Source organism: Manis javanica, chromosome 3 (genome assembly GCF_040802235.1).
Source record: "Manis javanica isolate MJ-LG chromosome 3, MJ_LKY, whole genome shotgun sequence".
NCBI classification, from domain to species: domain Eukaryota; kingdom Metazoa; phylum Chordata; class Mammalia; order Pholidota; family Manidae; genus Manis; species Manis javanica.
Window position 1 is genome coordinate 112999890 of NC_133158.1, and position 23522 is coordinate 113023411.

Below are 23522 nucleotides of genomic sequence, written 5' to 3' on the forward strand. Positions count from 1 at the left end.
AACACCTCCTATGAGAAAAGTGTATCATAGTTGTTTATATCATGGAGCCACTGCACAAAGTCAGTTTAACATTTGGCAAGCCTATAACTGTGACATAGGGTGTTATAATCAGGGGTAATTATCAAGGAAGCAACTTTGGTGAGGCTTGATGATACTCTGTTATTAGAGATGAGTGAGAGGAGGACTCCACAGTACTGCCAGGTACATGAGATGACCAACATGGAAGTCTTGGACTCACACTCCAGTTATTTTTAGCATTAGGAATGTTGTTCCATAAGGTGAAGGGGGAACTCTACCAGGAAGCAAAGGACGGACTAATTTCATGAGACCGTCCCAGACATCTGAAGCCATTTGGACAGGGAGCATGAAGAAAAGCAGCTTTTAATACCCACTTTCCCTCTTCAAGTGAGACTATGCTGCCTTCTTTTGATTTGAGGGGCAAATGCTGATTGTATATACTTAGTACACCAATTGAGAAACATTACTATTTTCATAGTAAATCTGAATGTTTTATCCATGACAAGTTCTCATTTTCCCTTTGTATGTTATAGGAAGTGTACCCCAGCTCATTCATTCACCCTCTCTTCCTTCTTTCTCCTTGAAATTGTCACGCATTCTGAAACCTGTTTTGAATTAAAACAGAAAAGAATCACTGTCTGTCATTGAAAGGAGAAAGAAGTTTTCATTTCAAACAAATAAAAGCCCTGAGGTGACATATCTTCTCATAAGTAAGTTCACTGCCAACAGATGCAAAAGAATTACCCACAGTAAGGGGAGACTCTATGAAGATGAATGATTTACCAAAGAACAGCCTATTTTTAAGAATCTTTTTTGGTCTCAAATAAACCTCATCATTAACTGATATTATCTATCAATTATGTCTAGTATTGTAGCACCCACTCCTACCACTATCTTAAAGAAAGGCATCCCCCTTTAAAGTCACAAAGAGCAACCAATGGTGGCTTCCCAAAAAATGTTTTTAAAACAGAACAAGTACTGTTAAACACAAAACTGAAAAGAAAAATCACAGAGCAAAGCAATTTACAATGAAGAATAATTATTATTTTTTAAAAATAAAACCACTCAGGCAGTCAAGCAACTTTCTGAAAACAGAATTCACAGAACATTCCAGAAAACATCACATTAATCCACCAAATTCAATACAGTCAAGAAATAATATGGTGGTTTTCTGCCTGAGGGACAAGGATCGGTAACCTGTGCAATGTTTTCAGTTATCTGCTCTAAGGACTGGTTTGACTCATTTGAATTATGCCTACAAACTCCAATCACTCACATATTAGCTTTGGCAGGAAGGCAGCTCTTCTTATTCTTAGAGTTACTGCTTCCAAAGATAAATCCAATGTGTCAGCTGTAAATGATTGACCTAAATCATCTCCTTGACTCATAGCTATTGGTTGGCCAGCTTGTCTCTCCCATTAGATGGTGAGGGCCTTAAGAGTGGGAACTCTGTCCTATTCATTTTTGCACCCCCAACTTCTAGTACAGAGAAATGAAGTTAACACAAGATTGGGTGTAGAGTCTGGTTCAAAAGACAATCCCTTTTGAGCACTTTTTTCTTTTATCTATTCTATTCTTTGTTCCTAACTTTTTTGGCATTTTAAAGACTTTAAAAAATAATTTGACAAAAAACACTTCAGACTTTGTATTTCAGACTATATCATAATAGATTTGCAATATTTTATGAAAGATGGTATTGTTATTTCCTTTGTGGCTATTGTTTTTCTTTTATTTACTATGAGTCTAGATCTCAAAACCACTAAATAATATACTGGATTCTGAAATGCTAATTATGAGTGCTAACTTTTTAGTTAATTTTTATGCTAATTATAAATGCTAACTTTTACCAAACACAATAGGTGGCTGAAAGCAAGTTTTTCAAACATTTACAATTGGGATCCACTCACAGACAATAGTCTTCAGAGTCTCCACATAGTCTCAATTTCTCATCCACACAAATGCTTCCAGCTGACTGTTAATTACTCCATCCCTAACTCATTCAGGCATTGCTCCTCAGCTTCCATCATGGGTAACTGCAAGCACTACCCCTTCAAAGGGGGGTGCCTTAGAATCAACATCTAATGTCTGTGGAAATCCAGCAATTCCATCAAGGAAAAGCAAAATAAAAAGTGCCCAAAATTAGGTCAAAAAAAAGCATGGGATACTGTGGATAAAATGAGAATTCCTGTGGCCAGGATTCTCACCTGGCCCTGGTTGAGTAGCTCACTGCACACCTGTGGGCAATACATGCTGTTGACTCTATATAAAGAGTTCCGCCCAGTGCTCTGTGCGCGACATAGTGGCATGGCTGTGAGGCTGCAGTGGTGGCAGCACTGAGGACAGAGGCCCAGATGACAGCTGTGTGGGACGGCTGTGCGGACAGAGGGGCCCAGAGGCAGAGACCAGCTTGCTGCACGCAGACTTACTCTGAGTGAACAGGATTTATTGACTGATTTGCCACATGGAAATAAAGTTGGGTATAACCCTTTCACCTCAAGAACGTTTTGATGTCAATTTCTTTGGTCACATTGAATCCATAGCAATCTTGCCCGGGGCTGAAACCCACTGGCAAGACAGATACTCCCGCAGATACCCAAAAGGCTGTATTTTAGGTACATGATTCTAGAACTGACCTACTACCTTCTTGAGTTGCTCACAGTCTAGAAGGAAGGGTAAGCAAGAAAATCAACCATTACAATGAAGGACGCAGAGACCACATTGGATCAGGAGGCTATAATCAGGACTAGAATGAGGCATTCTGGGAGCACAGAGCAGGGTTACCTGACCCTGGCCTGGAAGAGTCAGGGAAGGTTTCCCTCACAAGCAAATCCTGAGCTGCATTTGGAAGAACAAGCTAAAGGATGCCAGAAATAGAATGATGACTAGGTGGCATCCTAGGCAGAAGAAAAACTGTCACACAATAAAACTCAAATAATTCAGTACTATTGGGGTCCAGGGTCTGGCGAGAAACAGTGGAATATCCTAAAGCTAAATAGGTGACCAAGGGTCAGATCACCCACAGCCTTGCAAACCAAGACAAGGAGTTCAGATTTCAATCTGAAGGTGAAGGGGAATGGCTGAAGGATTTAAATGTAGGAAGCAATTTAACTTGCATTTTAAAAATAAACTCCAAACACCAACTTATTAATTCACAGTGAAAAAATTTCTTTAAAGAGTAGATCAGAGGCTGTAGTCCTCTGGAAAGCAAGTGCTCTCCCTTCAGGTTGGCTGAAGCATCAGGCTAATGCAACTTCCTTCATTATACCATGTGTCTCCACCCACCACTGCCGGCACACCTGCCCCCTGGCCAGGGCACCAGCCTGAGCTGACACTATGGAATGATGGCTCTGGCAGCCAAGGAGGATGGGAAAGGGATGCATGAGCATGAAAGTGGGGGACCAGTGAAGGAGCTGTTGCACTGTTTGTGACAATGAAGGCCTGAACTAAGGGAAGGGGGATGAAAAGCAGAAGGCAGATGTAGGAGGTTTTAGGAGGCAGAATCAGGTGAATTGGGTATCACTTTGATTTTGGAAGTGATGAGGAAGTAGCAGCCAAGACAACTAGTTGCCAGAAGCCAAAATGGGAGAAAGAGGTCAAGGTATGTTTGTGTGAGATGATTAGACTCATGACTCAGCTCCTGCCACATTTCAGGATTTTTCTCTTGCCTCTACTGAAGATAGATCCTTTTTACCTGCCTGGTTGAACCACTTACAGTTTCTCAAACTTGCAGTTCCCATGCTCTCAGGCCTCAGTCCATTTGTAGACATTGCTCCAGATGACATGACACTCTGCTCTACCTGGATGAGTCCAAATTACTAGCTCACCAATTCTGTCCAGCTAGCCTTCTCTGGCCCTTCCCTTGCCCTCCTTCCTATCCAACTGTTACAGGTTGAAATGTGTCCACCACCAAAAGGTAAGTTGAAGTCTTAACCCTTGGTACTTGTGAATATGACTTTATTTGAGAATAGGGTCTTGGCATATTTATCCAAATTAAGATGAGGTTTTAGGATGGACCCTAATCCAAATGACTGGTGGCCTAAGAAGAAGAAGGAAATGCCATGTGAACCAGAAACACACAGGGAGACACATGACAAAGGCCAGAACTGGAGTGGTGCAGCTGCAAGCCAAGGAACGCCAAGGAGCGCCAAGGAACGCCAAGGAACGCTGGCCGCCAGCGGAAGCCAGGAAGAGAGAAGTCCACTCAGGCATTTACCATGTAGTCCAGTACTTCTTTCTTTTCTATTGCTTCATTAAACAATGAACTTACTTTTAAGGACAGGAATCATGTCTTACACATATTTGCACACACACATACTGTTTGGCAAAGTGAATGTTTAATAAATATTTCTTAGTGAGAAAAAGTGAGCCAAAGTTCTTGATGAAATGTAGAGATAGGAGCTTTCCAAAGAAAAGGGAATGAAAGAAGCAGACAGGCATACACAGTAGCTGTCATGAGCTCAAGAAGGAGTTTTTGCCTTTGCATAAAGGTGGGGGGTGGGGCGTTGGGGGAATGATAATGAGGGAAGTAGCCTGAGAGTAGTCAAGGAGAAAGCCTCCACCCCTGCCCAGACGTGGGTCCCATGGCCCTACAGTGAATTGTCAGCCACGATTTGTAAGAGCTGCATGAGAGAGAACAACTAGAATTCTGTTAAGGTAAAGATTGCAGGCAACATTCTGGGAAGTTATCTTGGGTCTCAGAAGGGCAATACTCAGTGGGTTTGTACCAGCACAATAGTACCAGTTGAGAAGCATCCTCTGTCTGAACCTCCAGGGTTCCCCATCACTTCACCAACTCTGGGTCCCGCAGTAAGCCCAGCAGCTAATGGGGTACCATTTGGTACTGCAGAAGCCTCCGTGCATTATACGAACCCACACCTGCATGATGGTCATTTTCCTTTCTGCTTGCTTGAGGCCAGCTCACACCATTTTGGTTATCAAATACTCTGATTATTGCCCAAAGTATAAGCAGTTTGTTTGTGAGGAAAGAAGCCTGGACTGCCCAGCAGACAGGGCTAAGGAGAAGAAGCACTAAGATGCCAGAAGATGACAGGGGAGAAAGAGGCTGCACAGCCAGGAAGCTCAAGGTGACAGGGTTGGGAGGCCTTGTGAGCATAGCTGGCTTTGGACTTGAAAGGGCTTGTCTGCCATGTTGTTTGAACTCCCTGAAAGCTGGCTGAGCTAAGAGAGAAATGCTGCTGGCCTAGTTGGCTCCTGAGAGCAGCTGTCCCAGGAGGGAAGGACTTGGCCAGATCCCAGATCCCAGAAAGACTGAAAGCGGAGCTCAATGCCTGTGATGGGGAAGCAAGAGACATGTGTGCTAAATTCTGCTTAGAGGTATGTTAGCAATGACTTGACTCCATTATATTCTAGTCCTTCAAGGAATATAATCTTATATTTAATAAATATGCTAACTTGATTAACCAGAAAATTTTATTCCTGTCCACTCCATATAAATTTTCTTTATTTCTATGTTCCTCTGTGGAGGGAGAGGAGACAAGAAACAATAGCAATTAATATTTTTATGCATTCTCTTTGATGCTAAAAAAGTCAGAGGCAATTTATCCTGCAGCGTTAATTCACATTTGGGAGGATCTAGCAAGATCAAAGTGAGTTTCAGCTATGGTCACCCAAACAGCTCCACAGTTCTGCACTGCAGCCATTTCTAGTACAAAACCAAACATGCTTCTGGACTCTTTTCTGAAATGAGGTAAATGTAGTGTCTTTGACAAACAAAGCTGAGCAGTGTATTTAAGAATGTCTGAATATTAGGGTTATGATAGACCTTTATAGAAATGAGACAAAATTAATGTCAACTAAAGGCCTATCTTGGACAGAGCTGTATTCCTGAGTAGGTAAACCACTATACAGAAGAACATTCTAGTTAGTTACCTATAAAGCAAAAGTATGGGTGACACAGTTAGAAGAAAAAAAAATTCTAGGGCCAAAGTTAGTTTTCACTTTGGCTTCATTTTTTTAACTCAATTCACTCAAGACACTGGCTAGAAAACACCACATATGAGAAACAGTGAGAAGCAAATTCTTTTGTGTCCTAGAATGTTCTTGATAAGAGATAAAAAGAGATCAGAACCTTCACCATTTCCTGCTCTGTTTCACAGAGAAGCATGTTTGCACAGAAACCACCAGCCCACGTGACCCGTGTCGCTGGTTTCCCAAGCATGAGTTCTCTCTGCAGCCTCCCTTACCTTGAGCTCTCCTGACTTCCAGGCCATGGGAGAGGAGACAACTAAAACATGAGTTGCTCTTGTGAGAGCTTTATGCTTCCTGTTGAGGGTTTCCCCTGCCACCTACCTTAGCCACAGAACAACACAGTGTCTGGAATCCTATGCAGAGCACATGCTACTTAATAAGAACACCTGAGTGACACAACCAGCAAGACACACTTTCATGAAAACAGCAACATTGTTCTCACGGAGCACACAAAGCTCAGAGGGACCTCATTAAAACTAGGTGTGTGTGTGTGTGTGCGCACCTAACAACAAAGAATTTTTTAGAAAGGGTTCTGAACCTAACATGAAAACAAAGACAATACCTACTATAGTTCAATTTAAGAAACCAAGCAAGAGGCAGCATCTAGCAAAGGGCCCAGTGTATAAGCTTCAATAAAGATTTTTGACTGACTGTTGGCAGCACAACATCCTGCTTTAATGCCTTCTCTTTCTTACTCAGTAGATGTCCTTATTTCTGTTATTTCCTTTCCAGCATTATGGCTATTAATATCTCCTTTTGCCATGTATAGTAAGAGAGATAATCAGATCGCTTTCCAAGAAATTGATGTTTTTAAGAGCACTAATACGAGGGGAAGGGGGATTCAGAAGTGTATTCACTGATTCAACCAACACTTATCAAGGGCTTCTTAGAGGCGGACACCGCATTCATTGGGTTATGCTATGGGGACAAAAGAGGTGCGCCTGCTCCCAAAGGGCCGTGGGGTAAAGACCGACACTGAGCAAACTGTGATACTGTGAGATAAAGGGACGCAAACAGTTCCTCCAGATCTCAGAGGCAGACTAACTCTGCCCAAGCGGTGTGGGGAAAGAGGTGACCTTTGAACTAGAGTGATTCCAGGGCAAGAATGGGAAGTGGCATTTCCACACAGATTAACAAAGGCATGAAAAAGTGAAGGAACGAGGGGTGCTCTGGCACACGGAGCAGACTAGTATGGCTAATGTGAAGGACAGATGGAGAAAGGAAGTGGATGTGAAAAGACAACGAGCCTAGAGGAAGAGATGGGGCCAGACTGCATGCAAAGGCCTGAGGAGTTTGGACTTTATCCTATGCAATGAGGAGTCACTGAAGACTGAGCTCAAGCTCAGACAGAAGTGGGGAAATGCCTGATTGTTTGCCCTGTGTCTAACACTACTTCTGGCAAAGTGGGGCTTAATTTATAAATTAAGGATTTAATTAAATAAAGGTTAAAAAAACCTCCAATTTTTTTTTCGAATGAAAGCAATATGATGGCAAATGGATTATAAAGAAAAAAGAGCTTGGTTCTTAACCCAATCTGAAGACTGTTACAACAGTCAAATAAAAATGATGTAATATTATTATTTTCATTTATTACGTATTTGAGCAGACAAATGCAAGTGAGCACAAGCACAGTTATTAAAATAAAAAGTCCACCTATTGTAAACAATAACTATATAGTCTTCTTCAAAATATATTTTGGTTTTTCCACAAGGTGGTTATACTAATATCACATGTATTCTGAACCAAAGTCTATACTCTTTATTCCATTATGAGTTCATAGAATAGTGGAAATGCAATAGAATCTGGCAAAATTAACACAATGAAATTACAATATGTGGCATTTCTTGCTTGTTCCTTGCACTAATTTACAAACCAGACCAGTTGACACTTATGGAAAATTTACAGTCACAAAAAACTGTGATTTCTAGCAGCAGGCACAAGATAAGTTTGTAGCTCAGCCAAGAAAATAATCCACATTTCCTACTTCCATTCCAATGCTCCTCAAACCACCTATCTTGCCTCCTTTTCTCTTTCCGTTTTTTGCCTGACAGGTTTTGAATAAAGTAAAGCTTCTCTAAACTCCTCGAATTTAACTAGCTATTAAAGGGTCAAGAAACATTTAGGAAATAATGAAACCTTTTATACACGATAGGTCTTCTCGGAAAAGTATTTTGGCAACTTGGAGGCTTTTGTGGTAAGGCTAGGGAAGGTTTTTGTGGTAAAGCTATCATTTTGGTAGATAGTTTTGAAGAGAAGAGAAACAGTAGAGTTACAAATCAGAGCAATGTTTGAAGTAGAAAATTATCTTTGTCCTTGGCTCACTCTCTCAATACTTGATGTATTTTATTTAAATAATCTTGCCCTTGCCACCATGAATTTCTACTGTGTACTACAAAATCTGTGATTGTCTTATCCTGTGGAGGGACTACTTGAAAAGGAAAAGAACAACGTGTTATTTGGGAGAGAGCAGAGAGCTGCTACTGACTCAGTGGTCATTAAGTCACAACTTAATGGAGGCAGGCACTACTATTTCTCTGCTCAGTGAACCCTGGCTGATGACTTAAAGTCCTTCCTAGGTTTGGAATTCTGTTCTTGGGGAGAAACCAAGTGGTGTTACCTCAGGATCCTGCTCCAACAGGCAGAGAACTAACTGGCTCAGTTATTTATTTTTTAAGTATTAAGAAAGCCCTCATCATCAGCATTCACTTTCAGTGGGATTGGGAGTGGGAGAGATAACACAAGAGGCAAAAGTTTGAATTTTGATGAGCGAAACATTTTGTTAAGATTCTTAGAGAACATCTCATCACTTCCTGTCCCAATGTTTTTTATTTTATTAACTATAATAAAACACATTATGTCATACTGTAGTAGCTCTTTTCATTAGAGGGTCTCAAAGCAAGGCAGTGCTTAATTAAGGCCCCAGTCATGGTTAAATTCAAGGAGGTGGCTGTCGAGCATAAGCAGGAACAAAGCCAATCTGCCCAATAATTTAGAACGTGAAGGGAAGTTTTGTGTATTCCCTTGCAAAGCCTGTTACCATCACTCACCTGGGCTCCTGCTGATTTCAGGAGAGGCAATGCGGATGTTGGAATTTGTGGTGGAAAGCACTCAGGAAGGGAGGTGGCCATCCTGCGTCCCTTCATAAGACCCCTCTCTACCCCAAGGGCTGGGCAGAGCTGTCAGGGTGTGATGTCCGCCTCAAAGAGCAGTGCCAGCCTGGAAGGGAGGAGGACAGAAGTGGACCTATGGCTAGGAGCCAAGGTGGGACCAGGAGAGGGAGGTGCCGATGGTGGCTGTGGAGGCCACTGCCTGAGGCAATCTCCGGGGAACACATGCGACTCTGCCTGCCAGAGTTGTTGCCCTTCTGTCCTTCCTGCTCACTTCCTCTACATTTTCTCCACTCAGAAGCCATTGCTTTTTTGAGGCCCTGTTCCATGCCAGGAACTGATCTAGCGACTGGGGGGGGGGGGCAGACAATAAATACAGAATTGATTTCAGGAATGCTGAAGTCATTTCTGAGGAGCAGAGTTCTAAGACAAAAGCTGAGTGTTGCTGCTCAAGGTACAGATCGCTGCTATCTGGGTAAAATAGGGTACAGCCCTTGCTCCCCATCCACATTCTCTCATCCCACCCCCTGTCTCACCAGTGGACAGATGTTACTGGGAACTGGTATCATCTCAACCTAAGCAAGAACTTTCTGAGTCAGAGTTGTCCGAAGACAAAATGAGCCAGGGGCAAGCCCCTGGCCACTGTGGTTACCAAAGAGGCTGCATAGTTAACTCGTGGGATTACTAGGTCCCATTCAGACCTAGTAATGTGTGAATCCAGAGAGGTAACTGTAGGTAACAGTTCTGGGTGGACTAGTCTGCTCTGATCTGGCTTTCCTGAGGTTGAGGAGGAGGCCTGATCAGATCATATGCCAGTATGACCTCTTATTAATTTAACTAATTAGATCTGCAATGACCCCATTTCCAAATAAGGTTATACTGTGAAGTTCTGGGAGTTAGAATTTCAACATACCTTCTTTTTAGGGGGATACAAAACAATCCATAAAAGGAAATGACTTGTTTTATCTCTGAGACCTCCACTTTTCCTATCTGTACAACGCCTGGTGCTGGCACCACAGGGATTGAGGCTGGGTGGCTGGAGTGGACACCACTCTCTCTGATGGTCCTAGCTTGCATTTAGATTACACCATAGCTCTGAGATTGTTCCCAGGGCTCCAAAACTTCTGCCCTTTCCTGTACTTCATAGAATCCACTTTTCCTTATAACATCCACTGCACCCCCAACCTGAAACCCACATATTCTGACACTGGAGAGCCTCAAATTCTCTCCAAGATCTTTCATTCACACCCAGACACAGAACAACTTGCAGAGTGGAGTGTGTGTGAAGGATATGAGTTTTGTCTTTCTCCTTTGGGACTCCTCACAAAGAACAAGATAGCCCCAAGGCTTCTGGCCTGTTTCACCCAGTTTTGGACAACTGGGTACCTTAAGTGAATTTCCTAATTTTGAGGGGAGACATTATATAACACAATTCTAGGAACTTCTGCTAGCATACCTTCCATGGGACTACCAACACAGGGAAAATGTGGTGAAATGGGGAAACACCAGAGTCAAAGTCAAAGTCAAAAGTATCAAGTTCAGTACTAGCTATGGATGAGTTGGGCGACACTATGGATGGGTGGTCGGGTCACTTCCCCTCCCAGCTTCTCCAATGGGAAAAATAAATTCAACTCTTTAAATGATATTCTATGATTTCATAAGTCAATAGTCCATGATTTCACAATAGGTCTCTAAGGCCCACTGTAATACTGACATTCCATGATTTTACAGTAGCTAAATTTTTTATACGGGTTAAATATAAGTAAAGAGGGGATAGATATCATTTCTCTTAAAGTTAGCTAACATTTTTGGGGAATGTTACCTTCGAGCTTCAGTTTTCAGATCTATGTTATAGAGAATAACAATATGGATCTCATAAGTTGTGAACAAGGGTACTTGTCGATATATAGCTCTACAGAGGCAAGTCAGGAACCTCTCCATACGTTCTTTGAAATGCTGCGGAGCTACTTGAACCAAGACCCCGGCGTCCGAGCCCGGCCAGGCGGAAGCCGACCGTAGAGGCGGGAGGGGGCGGGGCGAGGAGGTTGGCTTTGTTCTCGCCCCGCCCCCGCCCCTCCCTAGATATCGCGAGAGGGCGGGTCCACTTGGCTTCAGCTGCAGCGTCGCTCGCGCGCCGTTGCGTTAGGTCGGTTTCTTTTCCGACGGGTCGTGGTTAAAGTGCTGGTGGCAAAGGGCACGTGAAGGGCCGCCTCCAGCGCGGCGTCAGCTCAGGCGTCGGTGTCGTTGTGTCGTTGACAGCGACGCCTGTAGCCGTTTCTGCAGACATCAGGTGCGGCCGCCTTAGCCCCAAGCGGGCTCTGCGGCTGCCTGGCGAGTCTCTGCTCGCGCCCAGTCTTTTCCTTCCTGGACCCCGCGCCAAGCAGCAACGCTGAGCCGACCGCCGGAGCGGCGGGCAATGGCGGCCTCGACGGCCTCGCACCGGCCCATCAAGGGGATCCTGAAGAACAAGAGCCCTAAGGCTTCCTCTGTGGTGGCCTCGGCCGAGCAGCCCGGCAGGAGTATCGACGAAGAGCTGAGGTGAGAGCCGGGAGGGACGGCCGCTGGTCTCCCGCATCGGCCTCGGAAGCTCCTCTTGCCGGCCGCCCCAGCGGCCTCGCCCTCTCCCCTCCGCCGTTACCCACCCGGACCCCGACCCCGAGCCCTGGCCGGCGATGTGGATTCGGCTCCCGAGCAGTTCGGGTCTCCCTCCTCCGGCCAGGCTGCGGGGTGGAGGGATTTTAAAGAGAGCAGGAGCTATGACGTTTATCGTTTAAAAAATTTTTTTCTTAAGTCTGTACGTGTATATAATAATTTTAAAACAGACATCGTAGGATTTGAATTTTCGGAAATAGGAAACATTAAAGATTTAAATTGAAGTTTCGAAGCTTCACCTGTTAAGCTTTTATTTCTTCGTATCGGAGGTACCAAAAATTCTTCAATAATTAGTGTTCCTTGGCTTGGGAACCGTTTAAGATCTAGTCTCAAGCTCTTAAGAGACCCTCCAAAAAGAGACCATTTCTCCGTTTTTCTAATTGATTTTCCCCAAGTTACTCCTTTTCGCCTAACATGAGCAAAAGCATCATGCTACACTCCCCCTCTTAGGCCCTGGTTTGTCGTCGTCTCTGCTCGACCCCTTGATCTAATATTTAATAGAAAGCTACTTGTAATTATTTTTCTATCTGCAGAGTTTGGAGTGCTTTCTAGTCTTTGTTCCTCTTGAAAGACAACTAAGCTCAGAAAAGTTCAGAGAATAGCAACTTAAAATGATCGAGTGATGTTTTAGTTGGTCTTGCACACTCACAGATACACATGTAAAAAAAAGTTATAATCACCAGTAGCATTGTGTGTAATGAAAAAAAAGTTTCAGTACAGTACAGATAATGAAAAATACACCACTGTATTAGAAGTGTTAGGGTGCTTGGGTGTTGTATTAAAAATATGAAGACTGCTTTCTGGAAATAAGGCTTAAGTAAAGTTATAATTGAGATCTTTAAAGTCATAAAGCTAAAATGAGGATGTTCATGAAAACTTAGAATATTGGAACAAGGCACACCTGTTTAAAGGACCAACTTAGAACTATACAAGGAACTACTAGTTGGTGGTGGTAAACTTATGGGGATTTGTGTTACCTTAAAGAAAACATTGAGTAGGATCACAGCTTAAAATTATGCTCTTTGGAGTTGGAGAGGGCCTTAGATTGTCTAACAACTCCCCCACTATTTTCTTTGGATGCTTGACTCAAATTTTCCAACCTCTTGTTTGGGGTAAGATGATTCAAATGGGAATTGGTGGGGGATTATGGTTGTAGGTCATGGGGTTAAGAAAACAGAATCTCACCAGAACACAGCTATAGCAGGAAGACCAAGATATTTTAAAAAACAAACTGTAGAAGGTTCTTATGCAGCTTCAGAGTATTCAATGGCAGGTTTATGGTTCTTTTATGTTTCAGCTTTTCTCCAGTGTGAGCTTCTTTTTGCTCTGCTACCAGGTGGATTATTATTTTCATCTTTCTCTGCTTCCCTAACTTCCTGTTGATCAACCATAATTTCCTGTGGCCCCACTTTGTGGGTTGGCCTCTCTCTATTTGGCTGGGATTTACATACAGGTCTTTCTACTTTGAAAGCCACTGTACTAGACTAATTCATTTACATAGGGCTGCTCCTTCTGTAGATGCTGCTAGCAGGACAGATTGACTGAAAAGATGCCTTTTGCAAGGTGGATGACTTTGACCTACTTGTCTTTGACTAACTTGTCTAGTTAAGAGGGTTATAGTCCTGTCTTCAAAGGTGCTACCAAACCCTAATTCATTGATGTTTGCTTCAAGTAATAAAATGGGATGGGCTTTTTCATGATCAGTGTTATATGACTATTAAGCAAAGAAACTAATTCTGTTGTTAATACAATATACATTTTTATGTCACAACTTACGCAAACAGCATTAGCAACTTTATGAAATCCTCTTAATAGAAACAAGAAAAGTATAGTTGAACACATTGTAATGTTTAATTCTAATGTAATCACAACCAATATTCCCCCTTTTCAGTAAAGAGGACTAAAATAATCTTGCTCTTTCAATTACAGTGCACTTAAAATTCAGAAATGAGTTAAGTGTAGTGTAATGGTCTAACTTTAAATGTTGGAACAGTGTATAAGGCAAAAGAATCTTATTAATATGAAAATGACCAGAGATCTAATATATATTGTTGATTTATTAACATCGAACATATGGTCAACAGCACTATAATTCATGCCTGAATGAAGCTTACCTTACATCTATTTTCTCCATAAGGTACACTACAGCCTTCTTATGCTTAGCAACACTAGACAGCACTTCAGCACTATACTTGGGGACCATCTTGGGGACCATTTTAACCAGTGGAATCACCTACAAAAAAAGCAAAAACTGGTACTGAGTAGACTGCAAAAAAAGACAATTCTATAGTACAAGAGCTGAAACAAGAAGGTAAAGCATTGCCTTGTTTAACCTCAGCTAGGAACTTGTGCCTTGGGCAACTAATTTTTCCCTGCTCTGCACATGTCTGTGAGAGACCAAGAAAATCACCTCGAGTACTGATTTTGGAGTTAAAATTTCAGCAAGTAGGTGAATTTGCAAATACAGAATCTGCAAATAGCCGTACTTTTTATTGGCCTTTTATCAAATGAAGTGCACTGGTAGTTTCCTTTTTTTGCCCATACCTCTTCCCCTGCACCCCATCGACTGTGAGAGGATGTTTTTTAATGTAACATGTTAACATAAAAAGATGTTACCAAGGGATTTTTTAGGACCAGAACTTGTTATATTCCAGAGGTGTCTTAAGCTTTTTTTTTTTGGTTCCACTGGTCTCTAAGCTTTTATTTTTATTTTTATTTTTTTGGTATCAATCTACAATTACATGAGGAGCATTATGTTTACTAGGCTCCCCCTTCACCAAGTCCCTCCCACAAATCCCATTACAGTCACTGTCTAAGCTTTTTTTTTGATTGTGCATTTTCTTAATAGGAAAAAAATTCAAATACACCTCAAATATGCTTGTTTATGATTTATATACATATACTATCATTAGATATTTCATGGCTCAATATACACAAGTGAGGTTCATTCAGTGTCATGTTTTTTCAGTCTTAGAATTTTTTTTTACAGTTCTTGTCAAGCCTTTTTTTTTTTTGATGTCTCAGTGCTGTTATTTTCTTACTCTTACCTTTATGCTTTGCATTCATACTGTTACTTCAGTGAATGGTTTCTTCAGACACCCTTTGTCAGGTACCTTTTTTCGAGGTTTAGTTCAAATACAACGGAATATAATTGAAATCCACATAATTAGGCATAGATAAATCTCAGTACATTGTGACACACTGTTCAGATAATCAGAACACCACTCATCTGCTATGATTGTATAATGTCCATCATTTTGGGATTCCTTGAATATAGTGCACAACTTGTGAAGGTCTAACATAACAGAACTGATGAGTAAGTAGGTGCATTTCATCAAAAACAAGACCCCATTGATTCTTAAGATGTACCATGATGTATGTACCACCAAGAAAGAAAAAAATACTGCCAGTTATAAGTTCTCATACATTTTAAGATATATTCTGTTTTCAGAGATACTAAAATGAGAAAAATATGCAGTTGGAGTTGTTGAAAATACAATGCTAAATGTTTCTAAAGCCTATCTTAAGAGAAGTTTTATAGTTAGTGCTTTGTATGAGGCCAGATTGCCTGGGTTCAGATCCTGTCTGCTACTTTAAAGCTTTGTGACTTCCAGTGAGTTATATCCATGCCTGGTTCACTCTCAAATTTTAGTCTTATTCTAGTGGAAATAAATAGAGGAATCTATTTTTTCCCACATTTCAGTGGGTTATTTTACATAATGTTTTAAATAATATAATTGTTCAATTCAAATTCTGTATTATCAGGTAATGTAGGCAAATTCTGCTTTAAAAATTATTCTTGAATTAATTTCCTTTAATATAATTTTCTATAAGCATTCTTTAACTTTGCCTTTTTCTGCCTATAAAGGGATATGGAAGATAGTCAAAGGCTCACTAAGTTTTCCAAAGTCACTTTTTTATTACTAATTGCTTCTATTATTAAGTCTTACTTTAATTGTTCTATAATGGTGTCAAGCTTGAAAGTCTTGTTGTCAGCCTACATAAGTTGAATCTCCATTTAAAGAAAGAACCATTTCTCAAAAGTGCAATTGAAGTTTAACACCTTGAAGCAAACTCCTGCTTTCCACTCCAAGTGCAGCTAAAACTGTCAAATGAGCAAGTCACAAGCAACAAGAAATAAGAGTAGGTCTTTGTGATGGTATCATATGAGCTGTCAAAGTGAAAGTGAGAAGTAGTGACTTTTTCTGGACCAGACTTAGGCTGCAGGAAAACCAGTCTTCCCAGAGAGAATAGGGAGAGGGGAGACTGAAACCAGCAGGTGCTTTCACCCTCCCAGCATATCTTCGATATAAGTTGCCCATATTTTTTAATAAGTGTAGATAATGACCCAGAGGAGGTCACACAAACAGTTCATGATAATGTTGAGACTAAATTACTCCTTGGGTTTTGCTACTCCACAATGTTAATTCTACCAGAACTTTAGAGATGCTAATTTCCATATCCAGTGTCCTCTGCTGACATTCTCTTCTACTTCTCTATTTTCCATCTAAGAATTCTTAGCATTCTTTGCAGCCTGTGTTTCATGCCCTTACTTAAATTCATGTTTTGGAAGCTATTGTTATGTTCTTTGGATCCGAATAATTATAAAGATTTCTTTTTTCTCTTAGTATTGTGTTGAGGAAGTAAAGCTTTGAATTTATAGAACTTTAATTCTGTTTATAGTAGAAAGTTATGGCAAACAAGGAAAAATGTGTTATATATAATTTGTAGTTATATATATATGGGGTCTATGCCATATATACACACACACACAACTTTGGGTTATGATACGTAATATATAAAGGTTTCTAGTAGGCAAAGAATGAAAACATAATTCTTCAAAGGAAAATAAGCATTTTTTTCATATTTATTAAGTAATGAGCAAAACAAACAAAGCAACTTTTAAATACCAATTTATACCTGCTCAGGTAGTGAAAACACAGACACACAAATACCCAATCCTGGCCAAATTTTGACATTTATTGGGAACTTTACACATAGTCCTCTTTTAAAAAAGCTGTATGACAACATGGAGTGAAAGGTCTTAATAAATTTTAACCCATATATGCCTGTCCCAGCAAATTATTCTGAAAACATCATTGAATAGAATATGCACAAATATGTTCTTTTCTGCTTTATTTTAAATATGAACATTGTGAGTTCAATCTAAATACTTAATGGGTGAATGATTTATTGTTGAATTATGCAGTTATTATAATTTAATAATTATGCAATTAAAAAGGTAAAGACTAGAAAATACAAGTGGCTTATTATGATAGCTTTCATATCAGTATGTATTTTTATACATACTATATATACTGTTATATATATGTGTATATACAACATGTATTTTTATAATACTGATAGCTTATATATTTTTCATATATATTATACAGAGTAGAAAGAATATGCAGAAATCAAAATTATTAATATGTTAGGGTGCTGGGATTGTGATTATTAAAGCATAATTTTTGCTTGTGTCCTATGTTGTCATTATCTCACAAAACAGATATATGTGGTGTTCTGGTTCCTCACCATTAGAAATCTTTTAAACTCCAGAAGTCTATCTACATTCTTCTATCCTAGGCAATGATGATGATAAATTGTCATTTTTAATTCAATATTGTTATCATTATTTAGAAAATACTTCAAAATTAGGAAGCACCCAACAAAGCAATTAGTATGTGCCTATTTTTAAATATTATAATACACATACAGAAAAATATATTACATGTAATTGTAAAGCTTTAATAAATTATTATAGGTACAACTGCCATGGAAAGCAGTATGGAGGTTCCTCAAAAAACTAAAAATAGAAATACCATTTGACCCAATTATTCCACTCCTAGGAATTTACCCAAAGAAAACAAAGTCCCTGATTTGAAAAGATATGTGTACCCCGCTATGTTTATCACTGCACTGTTTGCAATAGCCAAGAAATGGAAGCAGCCTGAGTGTCCATCAGTAGATGAATGGAATGGAATATTATGTAGTCATAAAAAGAAATCCTGCCATTTGCAATAACATGGATGGATCTAGAGGGTCTTATGCTCTGTGAAATAAGCCAGGTGGACAAGGACAAATATCATATGAATTCACTTATTTGTGGAATATAAAAGCAAGGCAAAATGGAAGGAACAAAACAGCATTAGACTCATAGACACTGAGAAGTGACTAATGGTTACCAAGGGGGAGGGGAGTGGGTTGGGGGAAAGGGGGGATAAAAGGGCACAATAATTCACAATCACAATGTAAGTTGATCACGGGGACTGTTGAACCACTGTGATGTACATTTGAAACCAATGTAAGATTGTATATTAACAATACTTTAATTAAAAATAAAAAATAAGTTAAATTAATTTAAAAATTATAAAGAACAGATCTTGGCTATTCAAAAAATAAATAAATTGTTATAAAGCAGACACCCCTGTAACCATCATCCTGGTCAAGAAAAAGAATGTTTTCCAAAGCAAAAGAGAAGGAACAAAATAGCAGTAGATTCATAGACACTGAGAAGGGACTAGTGGTTACCAAGGGGAAGGGGTTGGGGCACTTGCGGGAGGGTGAAGGGGATAAAGGGGCACAATAATTTGTGTTCACAATATAAGTTGGTCACGGGGATGGTAGTACATCATGGAGAATATAGTCATGATTCTGTAATATCTTACTGCATTGATAGTAATAACCACACTAGAAGAGATGAGGATTTAATAATACGAGTAACTGTTGAACCACTGTGTTGTACATTTGAAACCAACATAAAATCGTATATCAATGATATTTAATTAAAAAAAAAAGAATATTTTCATCACCTCAAAATGTCCGCTGCCCTTTCCAATCAGTCTCTTCCTCCCCTCTAACATAACCACTATCCTGATTTTATGGTAGTCACTTAAGTATACATCCCTGCATCCTTTAGTTTTGCCTGCTTTGAACTTTATATAAATACACATGTGTGAGTTTCCTTTCAGTATTTTAAATAAGAAATCTGAATAGGACTGTCTATTAATCCAGGTTTCATGAAACTTATACCTGTGCTTTCCTATTTCTGACTTGGACTTAACTCTGGCTGTAATTTCAGAGGCATCATCTCTCAGGAGGGAACATTTTTTTATGGTATCACGGGTCTCCCTTTGTTTATGAATTTAATTACGTTTTCCACAAAATTAATCTACTTAAAGCTTATATACATTTCTTCCATTATCCTAATGAGAGGCATCTTGATCATTTCTGCTATCTAAAATCTTCAGTTTATCTCTTTTCACCATGAGTTTCCTTATGTAGAATACGACCATGAGCAAACCTAAGCTTTCTAAATGTACTTTTGTACATTTATAGATAATAGAACTATTTAGCAAAATATCTGAAACTAGATATAGTCCAACAGAAAACTGATTACTTTTTACAAAACTCATTCTGTGGCAGATCTTAAATATTTCAAAATTAAAATGTTGAGTCTTACAGAGGAAAGGTAGAAGGCATTTAGTACAAAAGCATTTCAACTTTCTCTTAGAATTCCTTTTCTCAGTCCTTTCTCTACAGTGTTAAACGAGCTCTGATTTCAAGATTTTTAAGCCAAACTTTAAATACTAAAATCATAAAAAGTCCTTAATATTTGTATGGTGCTTTTAAAATTTGGTTTCACAGACATTATTTCAGTTGATTCTCTCAACCCTGCATGATAACTCATAATTGTGCTTTCCATGCAGTGAATAGAGCAAATGTTTGTTGGACTTGTCTGGAGCCACAGGACTAGTGAGGGGTAACTAGAACTTTAACCTTAACAATGTTAAGGTTTTTTTCTGCCACAAGACCCAAGTGTTACTATGGTACACAGCCAAAAACTGGGCACCTAAAGAAATCAGTATTGTCTTAATTTTTAGCTTCTTATGTAAGCTTTTGATTGTTTCATGCTGAAGAGACATTAGGCAACTTCTAATTGTTTGGTGGGGGGAAGTGGGATTTGTAGTCTCAGTCACCTTTCGACTATGTCTGGGCCAACCTTCACCTCTTGATAAAACTTCAAGTAGGTTTGAAGTTGTAGTCAAAAGTACTTAGTCTGCAGTGAAAAAGTACTTAAAAAGGAAATTTTGACACATGCCTTGAAGACATGAAGTAAAATAGGCACTAACCTTCAAGGTTCACTAAATAAGCACTAAGCACTTCTTTATTTTTCATACTTTATTGTGGTAAAATATACCTAAAATTTGCTATTTTGAACCTTGAAGACATGAAGGGAAATAAGCCAGTCAGGGAAGAACAAATACTGTATCAGTCCATTTATATGAGATACCTAGAGTAGTAGTCAAGTTCATAGAGAAATGGAATGGTGATAGCCAGGGGAGGGGAGAATGGGGAATTAGTGTTCAGTGGGTATAGAATTTCACTTGAGGACAATGAAAATGTTCTGGAGATGGTTGGAAGTAATGACTGCACAACAGTGTGAATGTACTTAATGCCACAGAACTACAGTAGTCCCTCCTTACCCTTGGTTTTGCTTTCTGTGGCTTCAGTTGCCCATGGTCAACCTCAGTCTGGAAGCAAGTGATCTTCCTCCTGGTGTCAGGAAGTCAGTAGTAGCGTAATGCTACATCACAGTGCCTGTGTCATTTACCTCACTTCATCTCATGTAGGATTTTACCATTCACATCACAAGAATGGTGAGTACAGTAAAATATTTTGAGAAACCATATTCACATCACTTTTATTACAGTATATTAGAATTATTTTGTTAGTCTCTTATGCCTTATTTATAAATTAAACTTTATCATAGGTATGTATACATAGGAAGAAACATAATATATATAGGGTTTGGTACTAGCCATGGTTTTAGGCATCTACTACAGGTCTTGGAGTATATCCCCCATGGAAAAGGAGGAACTATTTATATACTTAAAGAAGGTTAAAATGGCAAATTTTATGTATATTTTGAGACAGTAAAATATGAAGAAGAAGAAAATGTTTAGTCTGAAATAGAGACACTGGTTTTCCTTTAGGGTAAAAAGCAAGAAAACAGAAATTCAGGCTCACCTGCCATAAGTGGGCACATGTAAATTTTAAGGTGACTCAGCATGAAGAAGGGAAGATGATGACAAAATTTAGTTACATCCTTCTTCAAGAGTATTTCCACATGTGTATTGGAAGATTTAGAAAATTTGAAAATAGGCCAATGAATTGAAAATAAAACCTCACAGATGTGGACCAAATGCAGAAAGGATAATTTGTATCTGTGTAAAATCCACATTGATTTGTTTTTAAAGTAGTTTTATTTTCAAGTCTATAACCACGTCTCAAATTATATGTGTAACAAAATATAGTTGACTAGCAAACAAGTCATTGATGTCTTTTGTAACTCATTAGAGTAGGTAAGAAGAATTTGTAATTAAGACATTTAATTATTGGGCACCTTAGCAGTTGTGCAAATATTTTAAGTGGATATTAATGGATGTTCATAACACACTTATAAAACATTTCTATTTCTCTTAAATAGATTTATCCAGGTGCTCCTGAATACACCATTTCTTAGCAAACCCTTTTCTAATTTTATTTGGAACCTAAATCTTTATTAAGTGGTGTCTGAATTTAATGAGGTTTTCCCTGTGGTTGTTATGGTCTGATTCTTTTGATTGTTTTGGATATCTCTGAAAAAATTAGGCTAAGGAAATATTCCTGCTACTTTTTTTTAATCAAACTTTTACTAACACAGATTAGATAAAAAATCCTCAACTATTGAGATCGGGCAATGTAGAAATGTCAATTTTTGCTGTTACTTTATAGGCCAGATGAAGTGTAATGTAATAGTGTTTTGAATGCCTGGTGAAGATTCTGAATAATGTGTTTTCAGTATGTGAACACTTAAGTATTCTATAGAATATTTACTGACATTTTATTGTAATTACTTGTATTATACTATCAGTTTCTGTTGCAAGAAAGTATATGTAAAAATGGGATTCAATAGTCAAATAGAATGTGAAATGTGGGATTTGGGTGATTGTGAATTTTAGATGTCTACGCTTTTCACTGAGGAAATTTTTTTTTCTTTTCAATTTTAGTAAAAAATCCCAGAAGTGGGATGAAATGAACATCCTGGCAACATATCATCCAGCAGACAAAGACTATGGTTTAATGAAAATAGATGAACCTAGTACTCCTTACCATAGGTAATGTTTTATAGACATCATTCCATTTTTTACTTGTTTCTGTTTTGTATTTGACATGAGCTTCTGGATAACAACCAACTTGAATTTATGTTTTGATTTTATATTCATTACTGGAACACTAATTAACCCAACTGCATATTTTCGTGTAATAGTATAAGGAATATATAACTTTATGGAATCCATTTGTACATTATAATTGTAGTAGTAACATGTTTATTTGTTGCACCTCATTGGTCCTTAGCTGCTAATGAGGCACACAGATTAGTGACATCTCTCTTCCTTAAATTAATTTATAAAAGGAAAGATGACAGTTGGGCATGTTTGCTTCCAAAGTAGAAGTCAGAGACTTCCTCAGTCTCTTTGCAGAAAAAGATAACTTCACAGATCGTGATACTCTTTTGACACTTTTTTAACCCATTCAAAGACAAGTGGTCATTACCACTGTTTCATGTCTTTTTTTAATTAAAGTATAGTTTATACACAATATTATATTGGTTTCATGTATACAACAGTGATTTGACAGTTACATACATTATGAAATGCTCAAGCTAAGTGTAGTTACTATCTGTTACCATACAAAGTTATTACAATATTTTTTACTATATTCCATGTCCTTATTTTTGAACTTACATTATTATAGTTCAGATAATTGCATTGTGATTGTTGATAGTTTGAGTCTTCTGGAGTTTTTTTAAATTAATTATAAAATGATAGTGTGTGGCAGTAGTTAGCATGAAGACAAAAGTAAGCATTATCAGAAAATTAAGATTCTAAATAAGTAGAAATACCTACATCAGATCATGCCTTAACTTGAAGAGGAAAGACTTTGAGGACTGAAATACTGTCTTTGAAGTGAGACAACATAAATCCATATATTGTTAAAATATAGTATTAAGAAATTCCATATTTTAAATCAGTGGATGAAAACTTTGGAAAGTAAGTTGAGATAACCAGAAGCCAAAGTCAGGGCTTTCTTCCATTTCAGTAAAGGTAGTAGACATTCTTTATTTACCTTTGTTGGTTGGAGGCAGCTACCCTCAAAGAATTAAAATCAAACGATTCAAAGAACAACTGTAGTCATTGTTCTTAGATTGTTTATATTTAAAATATAATAAATCTGAATGGTATATATTTGATACTGCATTTTTTCCCTCTTTACCTTACCCATATCCTTCCTGTGAGATTTGCCAGTTATTTAGTATCTAAGTAATTGAGGCTCCATGTATGTACTGATAGATGTGCTGAGCTTTAATCAATTTAGTGCTTAGTTTTACCAGTTCCTTTCTTGTGCCTTTTTTTAAAGTTACATTTATCAACTATATACTTCAATTTAAAAAGGTTATATTTAACAGAGGATGTTTCTTATAGAAAGATCATGTTAGACTACCCAAGAATCTCAGTTAGCATACAAAAAATTACTGCTTTTATATGTATCTTTTATATTTATGTGTGTGTGCATGTATTTATATACACATATACAAACAGTATAATTCATCTGTAAATATTATAACATAATTTTTATAGAACAGTTCTAAATTCAAATTAAGTTTATTTTACCCATCTCTGCTTATTTATATCCAGTAATATAAGTGAGTTT

At 38.6% G+C, this 23522-nt stretch overlaps 1 protein-coding gene and 1 long non-coding RNA gene across 2 annotated transcripts in view; one reads left to right on the top strand and one right to left on the bottom strand.

The window, feature by feature from the left end:
* Nucleotides 1–487: 487 nt before the first annotated feature.
* On the bottom strand, nucleotides 488–11134 carry LOC118968324 (uncharacterized). The gene is made up of 3 exons (XR_005055947.2): nucleotides 10936–11134; nucleotides 9054–9222; nucleotides 488–623 (listed from the first exon to the last, which is right to left on the bottom strand). It is a non-coding gene; the product is annotated as an uncharacterized lncRNA (long non-coding RNA).
* A 142-nt stretch (nucleotides 11135–11276) lies between these two features.
* Nucleotides 11277–23522, top strand: part of PPP1R2 (protein phosphatase 1 regulatory inhibitor subunit 2) — a 34570-nt gene continuing 22324 nt past the window's right edge. The window contains exons 1-2 of the mRNA XM_017661608.3: nucleotides 11277–11651; nucleotides 21818–21925. Of these exons, the coding sequence (XP_017517097.1) occupies nucleotides 11530–11651; nucleotides 21818–21925 (230 nt within the window). The 5' untranslated portion in view covers nucleotides 11277–11529. The remainder of the gene's footprint in view (nucleotides 11652–21817; nucleotides 21926–23522) is intronic.